This window comes from Periplaneta americana, chromosome 2, assembly GCF_040183065.1.
Source record: "Periplaneta americana isolate PAMFEO1 chromosome 2, P.americana_PAMFEO1_priV1, whole genome shotgun sequence".
Lineage (NCBI taxonomy): Eukaryota > Metazoa > Arthropoda > Insecta > Blattodea > Blattidae > Periplaneta > Periplaneta americana.
The window spans coordinates 218040924-218054337 of NC_091118.1; the positions used below are offsets into that span (position 1 = coordinate 218040924).

The following is a 13414-nucleotide window of genomic DNA, read 5'->3' on the forward strand; positions in this document are numbered from 1 at the left end:
ATCTTGCTCACAAAGGATAGGGACCGATGGCAGGCTTATGTGAGGGTGACAATGAAACTCCACCTTCTCTAAAAGTCATTTGTAGGTAAGCCATAGTTGCAAAACAAAATTCCATTTTCTTAAATCAGAGATGACAAATATCAGGCCACAGCTGTTCTTTATCAGGAGCAGTGATGGTTTGCACAACTACCAACTTTATTGTATTCTGTTCTTAAACCTGAGATGACAAATATCAGGCCACAGCTGTTCTTTGTCAGGAGCAGTGATGGGTTGCACAACCACCACCTTTATAGTAATTATGTTACTTGAATTGAGATTGAATTCTTATTTCTATTAATTCAATCAATTTCTTTCCAAGCAGCAATTCGTTTAACAGCAACACAGCACTTGTTTCAATTCAGTCTAGCAAGATCTTAAATTTCCACTTATTTCCGTATGTGCACATTAACACAGTAATTTCACTAGTGGAGTCGTAATGTGAAAGGTCGACGTTCAACTTAACCCTAACAATACCAACAGGGAGGTTCTTTGTAACCACCTTCTCCAAAATTTATATTGATACTTATATTAAAAACATCTCCGCCTTCCAGGCGCCCCAACCTCAGAAGTGGGTTACAACTAAGCCACGGCCAGGAGAGAAGACCAGAAATGTCGAAAAGACAACCTGGTGGCATTGGATTAAAAAAAATATATATATATTAAAAACATGAAACAAATATTATTAATTTATTGTCAGTTATGAATCCATCTATCTTACTGTGTTATTGTTTAATCACTTTACTGATAGTTTTACTAAAATATGTCAAGGTGGACGAAAAATATTGGTCCCTTGTTGAAGTAATTGTTCGAAAATATAGAATGGCATTTCAATTTTTCTATTTTATTATAGTAGGTACTATTTGCTGACTACAAATGTTAAAAAGTTGTTCAAAATTGAACATTTTTGTAGTGGTCACAAAACACCCCTGCACTGCATGTTATATGAAATACCTTGGTATTGCTAGGGTTAATAACAGAGATCCTGTGCACAGTTATGTTTTATTCGTAATTTCATTTTAAAAAAGGAATGCCTTTCCTCACATTTGGTTACTTATTTCTTTCTGTTTGGGTAAAATTTATGTCGAATGGTTTGAAGGCCATGTTCGAAATGTAAAATTAATAGATTCAATAAGTAAGTTTACTGTAACCACAAACAAATTAGGTATAGGAAACAGAATTGTGAAATCAGAGTAGTGATATAGGCCTCATGGCACAGATTTATAAATTACAGCACCTACTCCACAACATTACTGCCAGTGTCACTACAACTGTCTCCGATACTTTGAAGATAAAACTGAATGATTTACAACCACATCACATTAATGCAATATAACAGAGGAATGAACAATGATTTCCTAATGCAAACTCCATCAGCACAAGATATTACTGTGTCTGTTATCCAGGCAACAAAAACGTGTGTGTGTGTGTGTGTGTGTGTGTGTGGGCGCGCGTATTTTATGCCTATCCACTTCACTTGCGTGATTCGGGTTCCGCATACTGTGGATAGATGGCAGGACTGTGACTCAATTTCAAGTTGCACACAACTTTGGCAGGCCACGTTATGCATGATGTGTATCTGTGAAGAGTTATGTCGTGTACTAGGGTGAGTGTATGTGTATGTTCATGTAAATGTAATGTAGGGAATAGGTGAGGATATTGATAAAGGTGAGGAAGGGAGAAGGGGAAACTCAGTGTCGGCACATAGCCTACTCAAATAGCACCAAGGGGGGGGGGCACCAGGCTTGACATCTCCGTTTGATGGACAAATCACTATCAACAATGACATTTGCCTCTCTTCATGCACTGTGGAGAGATTTGGGATTTAACCCAAGCATATTGGTGCACAATTTAGTGATCAGAAATTGTACACCACCATATCTCCTAGTCCCGAGGTAGAAATTTTACATGAAAATTTCTAACTCCGCCAGGAATCGAACCAGGGCCAGCTAGTCTGGAGGCACACGCACTACCACAAAGCTAACTCGACGGACTCGCAACAAAACCATATTTTCTACTTTAGTTTCATGATATTTACATAATATGTGGTTAATATTATCTATATCTATTACTTCCAATAATGTTTCTGTATTTTTATCTGTTTTTGTAAATGAAAACCAAATTTTCGCCTATTCTTGAGATTGGAAAGTATAATTCCAACTCCATTTCTCGCAATATCCTATTTGAGTTCAGAACAAGCAATTTAAACTTTACCTTCGCCGTCGTCAAATGGCACAGAGTACACGAAGCTATCCTCTTCCACATAATTCTGCTCCACAGCTCGCTTGTACCAAATTTCATCTATCGCCCGATTGTGGATGTCACCAAAACGTCTGTCAAACAAAAATGCAGAGTTCTGAAAAGTGATGGGAGATTTCTGACGGCCAGGAGAGTGCAAAAATTTGACAAAAGACATATCACAGGCGATGGGGTTATTAAATGTACAACAGCTGAATAATGTATCTAATGAGAAAACTGATAAGAAAACAATGAAATAGGAAACTATTTGAAAATCTCCCCGGAAAAAGGATGTAACATCAAATTACTGAAATGTGTTTCTTAGGTGGAAAAAGTAATTTTGAAGCGTTCATCTATAACAATAAACTACCAGTACTGCATTCAATAGCAGAATTAACTTGTCCTTGATTAGTCTAATGGGTTTGTTTGTAAATTAGGCCTAATGAAATATATCCCTCAAATTCATTTCTTTTCTTCTCAAACATGAATTACAGTTTTGTTGGTTACATCCTTATTCCTGGGAGGTCTTCAATTGTAAGACCCAGTAGGCCTCTATGTGAGATTATTATTAGAGGAATCAACTGATAAAACAATGCAATGAATACAAACATAGGGAGACAGGATATAATATAATATAATATAATATAATATAATATAATATAATATAATATAAATAGTACATAATAAACATAACAGAGAATTCTGTTTGCTTACAAAAAATTAATATCGTCTCATAGACAACATAACATGAGGATATTATAATGGTATGATATTATAATGGTATAATATGATATGACATATGTGAATCCTATAGATTCAAAATCCCCTATATCTACTTTCACAAATTAAAGAATTTTGACAGTAACTGGTGGAAAACAAAGGGAATTTTCAACCTAACAGTGACTTTTAACAAACCCTTAGCTTCAAATTTAGTGGCTTTTTTAATTCAAACTATACTGAGTCGTATAGGACCAAACACCGACATTTCCATTTTTGTTAATTTTTCAGGAAATGAAAAAAATGATTTACTAACAAACTATGTCACATAAAATGTCTGAACTGTACTAACTGTTTAAAGACAGAACTAATACCGTAAAGTGGGGTGACTTTGAACGCTGAGGTGACTTTGAACAGTAATTTAGCTCCTTTCTAAATTAAATGCTGTAGCCAATTGCGAAAAAACTGTTTAAGTTGTCAATAAATTAGTTCAGTTTTTTCGCAATAGGGTACAGCATTTAATTTAGAAAGGCGCTAAATTACTGTTCAAAGTCTCCTCGGCGTTCAAAGTCACCCCTCTTTACGGTACCATAATTATTCCTTTAAATGGCAAGAAATGTTAGTTGTTTCCTATAAATATGACAAAATAATATGGAAATGTCTGAGTTTGATTTTTAATGATTATCTCACTTATTTATAATGTCCATTATAGCATTATTTAGAGTTGCTATTAACAAAACTGCATGAATCTGACACTAAATTTATTTATAATATATATTTCATACAATATTATTGAAAAACAAAAGTAAAAAATTAATTCAGTGGCGGATCTAGTACTCAGACGACTTCAGAATTGCCACTACTATAAAATGCCTTTGAAGCACAGAATGAAGCGGAGTTATTGACAAAGTTATGCAAACCATTTTATTCCAGGAAATCATTCCAAAAATTATCCTCCACACATTCTTAAGTTAGATGCCATGCAACTAATCTGCAGCACATATAGGGATCACCTTCAAAGTATACAGATGGATCTCTAAATCTGATGATGGGACATGAGGAGCAGGGCTCAAGAAAGTTACTTCATACCATGTTCATCCTCCTCCAGTCATAGACTTTGTCAGTGTTATTACTTTTTCTGAAAAGAGAATTTGCAAATCATTGACCAGATCTGTAGACTGGTTCACCTCTTTGATTTTCACGAGTCAGGATCATCCTCGTAAAAACCATTTTTAACATTACCGTCAGTTGTGACATACCTAAGATACGAAGACATTTGACATTCCATAATGATATCTGAAGTCTTGTCTAGGATTAAAGCCACAAAATTCGTTCTTGAAATTTCTTTCTTTATTTTAAGAATCATTAATTCAGAGACAGATAGAACTAACTCATTTTGTATATGAGGAGAAGAACCACGAAATGAAGTAGAAAATCTCAATGTAATTGCCTCTATTTACAGATGAACTACTGCAAGACCTTGCGACCCCAGGAAGCAAACTGTGGTGATTAAATTCCCGACAATTTTTCTATTATTCCTTACTGTCTCATTATGGTTTTCAACCGCAATTTTATATTGATTGCTTAAAGTAAATTCAATCCACGTATTCTTGCCAAACAACTTAAGTTCTTTGAGACAAGGAATAGAATTCTTATGCCTCTCGTTCATTTTGTAGAAGTTATTTAGATCAGCATATTGAACTGGTAAAAATGTGTTTTTCTCTTGAAAACAGAAAGGCATGGCCAGCAGAACGTTTTGTTAATTTTTTCACACCCACTGGATTCCCTCATACAAATTAACATGGAAATGCCTAACACATGTTTTCATCTTTGTTTCAAGATTAAGAAAAGATTTTGGAGGACCATCCTCTATTATCTTAAGTTTATCGCTATAACTCAGTGCACTGAACGGCGTTTGCAGTTACACAGCGATGATCACACCAGAAGGCCATATTTCGAGTTTCACAACACACGAAGCACTATGTACGGTACCCGTTTCCTTACTCTGTAGAAGTGTAGGTGACGCACACAATACAAACCCCGGTATTTCACTAATCTTCTTGCCTCCCACCCTTACAGGTTTCAGAGTTTATTCACACTGAAGTCAAAGAGGGAAAGAACGACACTGATTGCTGATGAGTGGAATGGAAAAGATATTTATGACCTGGGTATCCTGAAAGGTTTTGTTAGCATTTACAAAACAATACCATATGCTTGTCAGTTACTGACATTGCATACATAGTTTATGCGGTACATTTTCTTGACGAGTTTAATTGTTCTGTCACCTAATATTAAATACCACTGCAATATATTTCAATAAACGATACAATACATAGTGGTAATACTTTCTCGACATAAGTAGATGAACGAGCCAGTAGCTACATTTTGCTTTCGATTATCAACATATAAGTTGAGTACACGATAGTATTACATGAATACTGAGAACACTTCATTTATCCGAACCGGCATAATGATTAACTTCAGTTTACGACTCAACATTTAGAGATATGTCTGTATTATAAGAAATTATATAACAAACTATTATTGTTCAACATGTAATGATATATTAATGCACATGCTTACACATAAATATGTTCTCTAAATATTTTAGAAATGAAAGTTCATTTGCTTTAAGCACAATGTGTACATAAAAATGAGATAGTTAACAGTCCTCTACAATAGTACGAGTATATTAATGTTATATTATGACTCAACTTTTATATATCATGTTTTAGCACTAAAGTATACATATATTATAATTAAACGTATTGCATTCTTTATACTATGAACATTACACACAATTAAGAGCCATTTAGGTCTGTGAATTTGATATATTCTGACCCGTTTATGCTTTAATGTATAATTTTGTATGTTCATTCTAACATTTTGTTCAATTGCACACTATGCTTGATAATTTACACACATATTATTACTCTATTACGATGCACTCCTTTGAACATGTGGTCATATTCTTTTATAATTGATTTTAGATATCTGATGATGTAAACACCATTGTACCTGATGATGCCCCTAGGAGGGTGAAAACATTTGTAGAATAATACAACAAAATGTAAATATATAAAACACTGAGTTAATTTGCTTTATATTTTACGTTAAGCCATAAGACTGAAAGATTTAATATATTGATATATAGCAACATTAGTATTGGGGCTTAGCTGACCATATCAAAATGAACTGCAAAATTCTTTCAACAGGTTTCAGCAACAATACGCATCGCCGATAGAATTCTTGACGTGTTTGAAGACAGGGTGATTAGTGATTACCAATAATGTGTGACCTAAATGATCCCCTGATCTTTCATCCTGCGACTATTACCTTTTGGGCATACCGAAGAAAAGACACAACCCAGACAAACTGAAAAAGCTTCCATAACAAAAAGTGAACTGCAATATTTATAGAGGAATGAGGGCAATTATTTGGACAAATTACGTGAGTAAAACATTTTGTCACTGTGAACAGCTGTGATATGATATGAGCCCATCCGCAGACCCAGCCTTCACTGATCGGTCAGTAGCAGGCATGCATGAAAAACTGGCACAAGAAACTCCCGATAAATGTTAATAGTTGGTAAAGGTTTAAGCAATTAGGCAATTTTCTGAAACATCATTCTTCTACTTACGGTTGCCCTCTCACTTCCTCCCCAGGAAATTCCTGCCATCTGGTTAGACCACTGTGAGTTGCAACGAATGCTATTGTGACCCCAAATCTCTGCTGGAAGTCCTTCCTACAAGCACACAGACACTTCCACATTAACATTAAACAAGCTTAACTAGGATAACTGGCTAGCAGGAGTTTCTATATTATGTATCTCGTGATAAATATTGTTTACTATTCACACAAGTCAGAGAAAGATAAGCTGGTCTACGTTTTGTCTTTCCCATATATGACTTTATGGTATGATGTTATGCTGAAGAAATTTTACTTTAATACAATAACATTGTTTTCTTTTCTTAAATATCAAATAAACAAATACACAAACACGCAAACATACAAATAAGTAAGTAAGTAAATTAAATAAATAAATAAAACAAACAAACAGTTCAGGGAGAAAGAAAAAATTTCCGTTCAAGCTAAACACAGAACACTTCATCAGCTTAATATTGGAGTGTACTAACTTCACTTTTAACAAAATACCAGATAATGTATATTTCCAACATTCAGTGTAGGTACATATCTTATGCACATGCTGTGATAACAATATCCATCTCTAAATATATTTTCAAAATGCGTTTGTTCTATATCAGTGTCTTCAGCATTATTTTGTTCTATATCAAACTGCCAAAATTTCCTGCAGTATTTCAATCACGTTTCAGATGTCTTTGCATGCGTAAAATTAATGCTTATGACTTAATAGCTCATCGTTCATCTACTTGAAAAGCCTGTTGTGTCCTTGCAATTCAAATTGCAAGTGCTATGATAGAAATTTTGTGTTTCGTTGTTGAAGATAATCCGCTAGCTGAACATATTTTAATCCTGTAGTCTGTTTCTTGCGAGCTGCAGAACAAAAATGAAGCAATGACAGTGGCACGAAAAAAAAAAAACAGAAATATACAGTCCCTTACGTCTGAATCGTTTGCTAAGAGTCTTGCCCACCGTTTGAAGTAATTGAAATGTCAGAAGGTGAATTCTTCGATTACAAAATATGTGCGCCCACTGATTTCAATTTTCCTGCAGTCCCATTTTGCTCTTTGAAGAAGGGACTATTTTTCTTAGCCTATAAATGATCATTTTTGGAAATATCTGTGAACATAGATGTAAGGTTTAAAATGAATACACGTAGGCAGTAGAAGTTGATTTTCCAAAAAGAGTATTTCGCCCAATTAAGCCCCTTAATAATGATTCTACTGTAAAACAATGTCTGAAGAAAAATAAGAAATATACTGAATGCTGCAGTACATGCCACAGATAGTTTCATATAGTAAACAGTAGGTACCACATTCTACTACATCATACCTTTTATTTAATGAGATACTGTTTTATTTTAATATCGTACCACTTATTTAAAGAAGTATTATCTTATTTCAGTACCCTACCATTTAGCTACTTCAGGAACTATTACTGTGTTCAAGTATCCTAACATTTTTATTAAGTAGTCCAATATAAATATAGTGAAACGTAATGAGCTAATGATCGATGTTGTAATGAACGAAGTGCAGACCCACAAACAAAATCTGGCACTGAGCATGTGCAGTATGTTATAATTGGAACTTGGAAAATCAAGGTGGCCCAAATTTGTTTCTCAGTCTATACTTTTTTTTATGCAAGTCTTTCATCAAAGATTACAAAATAAAATATCTATACACATTATGCATTAAGAAATAATTACGTTCATTTTCTTCACCATATTTACTTTAAGGTGCTATAATCAGAAATCAGGTCTGATATTCCGTGTTAAAGTACAGCGCCTGCACTTCACAGAAACAGAACGAGCAATCATAAGGTTAGTGACTGAATAACAGTGCTTACTGCTACTCTGCTGTATCATGTCAAAGACTGACCACGCCATGTGACAATTTGCGCCACAATCACAAAGGAATACTGAAACTGCATCGCCTGCAACGCACACAGAACAAACAATTTCTCTCACTTTCTTACAAACAAATAACTTTACGTTGAAATTTAATACTTGTATTTATGCCACTGGATGATAGTTACATTATATTAACATTAGATTTTTGTAAACAGAAGTGAAATGTGTGAAATTAGCATTCTTACCGGTACTTTCTTTCTCTATTTTCTCGGAACTTACATTGATGGACATAGTACACTCCAATACTCACTCAGTTGTTGAATTATTTCTAAGTAATGTTTGCAATTATCATGGACCTATACTGTATATGTTTAACATAGGTACACATGTGAGAACTGGTTGTTAATATCACGACTGTCAAGATACCTCTCTTCTGAGACCGTTAAAAAATTACTCTAAACATAATAACTGTTAGAAATTATTTCGAAGACAACTTTAATACCGGTAGCAGTTAATTATTACAAAAATAAATCAGATTTAATAGAACAGTATATAACCTCTGACATGCCAAATATTATGTCAATAACAAAAGAAATGATTTTGAAAGAGTATAAATATCTGCAAAATAAAAAGTTTTTTCCTGAATTCGTAAAACAACACAGTAGAAGAAAGAAAGACTTCAGTAGAAGCAAAAAATTAAAGTACCAGTATGTAGTAAGAAATAATGTCTGCCTATTCGACGAATAGCCTACTAAAATTTTGAGTAGAAACATGTTCAAAAAAGCTTGTAATTAGAATGGCAACTACGATAAGATCGAGCCTTTTTATTTGGTACTAAGCCCAAACATTAATACATTAGCACAAATTCCCTGGCTGCTTACTAACATTGAAGGAATCTGTTCATTGAAAATTTCATTTTGATTTGCAGAGATTTGAACCCAGGTTGATCTAATTACCAAAGTCTCCTTTGAATTGTTCCAACGTAAATATTTACTCCTTTCATCAACTATTCATGAACTTTAATCTTGAATGAGGTTTCAAATATAAACAAATACGGTATTTTTAAGAAAATACAGTCTTCGTACAGTACATTCCAGAAAACCAAAATAAATATTAACATAGAATACTTTGGTAAGAAGGCTATTTGCAGCTACTAGTATCACATATGAGAAAGTGTACAGAATTGGTCTGTGTATTATTCTTTGACATACTGTACGTGACTTGGTTCCCTTTGATAATGATATACAAATTCGAAATAATTACTTTCTATGCATTAAATATATTTTAAGTTTCATTAAATATTAATGGAAGTATTACACAATTGCATAAGCCATATTATACAATTTAAAAATACGTAATCAAGTTCTTGAAAATGCAAAGTAACATATGTTACAATAAATAAAATTAATTCGCAACCTGAAATGTAATGTAAACTTGCTTACTACTGTATAAATGGAAACATTTCATCCGTATTAAGACTAGTTAAGCACTAACAGAGAAAATAATGTAATCAAACATGAAGAGGGAGCTCAAAACTAATCATCCAAATCTGCAACAGTTGAAACATATTTGATAAAGTGACAGTTAAGACTCTGTAACACTCAAAGAAAATGTTATTACATAATAAATGTACACTTTGCTGAAAATCATGTAAAAACCATGAGAAAGTAGAGAAGTAGGATGTTAAATTACGAGGAAAACAGAAATAACACGTTTTATTAGTATTAACAATAAACAGTAAGTAAGTAACAGTAAACCTCTCTGCCTGCCAGCCAAACAATGTGTCAGAGCATTGACAAAGGGAGCTAATGTAAACTGATGATGTGTTTAAGGACAATAGTATAAGTTACAGAAATAAAATAATTCCTATTCCATTGGCTCGGTTAAATTGGAGAAAGTTAAGGAAACGTACTTGCCGGCATCAGACACACCCCTTGGCTGACAACTTTTAAGAGGAGAATGATTCACAAAAAGCAATCATACTGAGTAAGCAAGGATTCTTTTGGTGTGAAATATAAAATACCTGAGTACACAAAATTTGCTCAACATTCTCTATATTTTATCATTTGGCATCATATAAAGCCAAACTACAGACCTATAATAAATTAATTAACAGAAAAATTTTTGTAACATGTAAACAATAAAACAATACACAATATTTAAAGCTGTTACTTACAATGTCCTTCATGCTGTTCAAGATTTTAACGTGAAATGATTACTATAGTAAGGTGATAATTCCTCCCCAAAAATTAGGATAGCATACACATCCCGGACTTAATCCTTCTCAGATTTTGTCCCTGATTTGTTAAATAAAGTAATTCGAAATGTTTACAGTAATCAGTGGTGGATTACCAATAAAGGCCAGTGGGGCTCGCCCCCACCAAGAATAACGTGTATTGCATTGACATTTATTTTCTTGTAATTATCACTTCCAAAGTGGCTCTGACTAGATGAGAATAATATACTGTGCGTAGTCTGTCAAGGGTGGCAAGCCTGATAAAATGCACATTGTGGGCCAGCTTGCACCCCTCTTCTTGTCTTCTGCATTATCATAGCAGTACTTGGGGCTGCGCTGCACTGGTCCACGGTGTTACAAACAGTTGATTTCGCTTAGTGTTTTGTGTAAAATGAACAAAATGGATTATTTATTAACTTGAAATTAAACGTTTGGGTGGTCATATCAAATGACTTTATATGAACCCAACTGGATGGCAAGAAAAAGAGAACTTTCTGTAATATGTGGTTTAGTAAGACATCGTGGTTAACAGTGAGTGAAGAAAACAAAGTCTATTTTGTTTTTATAGTTTGTTATTTGTTGATGAAGACTATGGACAATGGTAAGTTGCAAGAATCTCGAACATTTTTAAGTGAACGAATTAAAAACACGAGGAAAGTGCACTTCATTTAGAAAATAGCTGTAAATTAAAAATATTTGGGACTGCAAACATTGCTGCGCAGATTGACTCTGCACATAAAATTTCAATCCAGAAACACAATTAACTGGTGCCAAAAAATATACACATAGTAGACAGTGTTTAAAATTTTGTGGTACTGATGAAGTAGCATTGAGAGCTCTCACACTGAAACACAAGAATCAGCAAACCGCGGCAATTTCTTGAATGGTTCTGCCCACATCCAGCAGGATGAGTTGCTAGACTTCTGCATCAGAAACTGATCAATTTTATTAACGCTGCCAATTATGCTTCACTGCAGGCTGATGATACAACAGACATAACCTGCCGAAGTCGGTTCGTTATTATTTTACGGTATATTAAGGGGTATAAACCTGTTGAAAGGTTTCTTTCCTTTGAAACAGTTCATGATCGAACAGCTTATGGTCTCAGCAAGGTTCTGAAAAAAGTCTACAACCTTTGAATGCTGACAAAAAACTTATACTGTAGCTCAAGCATACAATGAAGCTGCGGTAATGAGTGGTAACCAAGGGGGTGTTCAGACTCTGATACAGAATTATTTCCCTCATGCCAAATATGTACATTGTTACGCACACCAACTGAATTTGGTAATAAGAAATGCTTGTTCTAAGAACATAAAATCAGTTGGGTTGCTTTTAGCCAATATGACTGGATCCACAACGTTTTGTCTTCTTCACCTATTAGATCAGTCTGCAATAAGCACAACAGGCTGGATCTTTGAATCTCGGGTTGTGAAAAATTTAAATTATGGCTTATTTAACAATGCTTGCAACTGCTGAGGTTATGCCGGTGTGCTGGAATTTTGTCCCGCAGGAGTTCTTTTACATGCCAGTAAATCTACTGACATGAGCCTGTAGCATTTAAACATACTTAAATGCCATCGACCTGGGCCAGGATCGAACCTGCAACCTCGAGCACAGAAGGCCAGCACTATACTGACTACGCTACCCAGGCCGACTCGGGTTGTGAATAGTGTTCATGAAAACAAATCTGATTTGTTGCAATGCTTCGAGAAGATCGAAGAGGAAGATGGATGGGATGATTTACCAGTGAGGAAAGCTTTTGATTTAAAGAATTTACTTAACAATCCAGGATTTTTGTTTTTTCTAAATTTTTTCTACGACATTATGAAACATGTTGTCATCTTACGTAACACAATTCAGATGCAGAGTGCCAATACAATTACCATATCCAACGCATTACAACATTTTAAATCAGCTGTATGTGAAAGAAGAGAAAAATACAGGAAGGCATCACGCTGATGAAGACACATGTCCTGGCCCTTCAAGGAAACAACCGAAACACAGCTCAGATAGTAATTAATAAACTGGAAGGACGATTACAAGAGCCTCAAATATTTAGTAGTTTCAAAATTATTGACCCAAAGAAATTTGCTACATTCACATAAAATTTCCCAGCTAACTTTTCAGCACTTTTGCATCAAGTTACAGTCTCATTATTTGAAAAATTAACTGCCAGTGATGTATCGCAATAATACCTTCCAAGATATTCCTTCAGTCTGTGACTATTCAGTTTTTTCATGTATATTCTTTCAATGGATCGTTTTCTGAAGTACAGAGAATCCAGAAATTGCACCAACAACTCCTGTTTCAACAGTGGAGGCAGAGCGATCTTTCAACACCTTGAAAAGAATAAACACTTTGCTTAGGCACAGCATGGGCCAAACAGAATTTAGTGGGTGTTTGTTCGATTCATACAGAGAAAATGAGTGAAATTCAAAACTTCAACAACAGAGTCGTCAATACATTTGCCAGCCAGTAGAACAGATGAACTCTTGTATAAGTAATGCTGCCACTTGGTGAGTTAAGTTCCGTACCTCTATTATTATTTTTAAATTTATCTTTATAAATTTTATTATATAGTTTGTTATTCTAGTGTACAACTTAAGTCGACCATGTTTTAAAAGGTGTACCTCCATTTCAACCAACAAAAATGATCATGAGCCGCCACTGTAGTCTTTGTTTTAATATATGTACTT

The 13414-nt window shown here is 34.3% G+C and overlaps 1 protein-coding gene across 10 annotated transcripts in view; it reads right to left on the bottom strand.

The window, feature by feature from the left end:
* Positions 1–13414, bottom strand: part of stj (voltage-dependent calcium channel subunit straightjacket) — a 170434-nt gene that overhangs the window by 27499 nt on the left and 129521 nt on the right. For all 10 annotated transcript variants that reach the window (XR_011331078.1, XR_011331079.1, XR_011331077.1 and 7 more), the window contains 2 exons: positions 6632–6736; positions 2251–2369 (listed from right to left, as the gene is read on the bottom strand). Coding sequence is in view for 4 of the 10 variants with exons in the window: in XM_069819578.1 (XP_069675679.1) it covers positions 2251–2369; positions 6632–6736 (224 nt within the window). In the remaining 6 variants the exon portion in view is untranslated. The remainder of the gene's footprint in view (positions 1–2250; positions 2370–6631; positions 6737–13414) is intronic.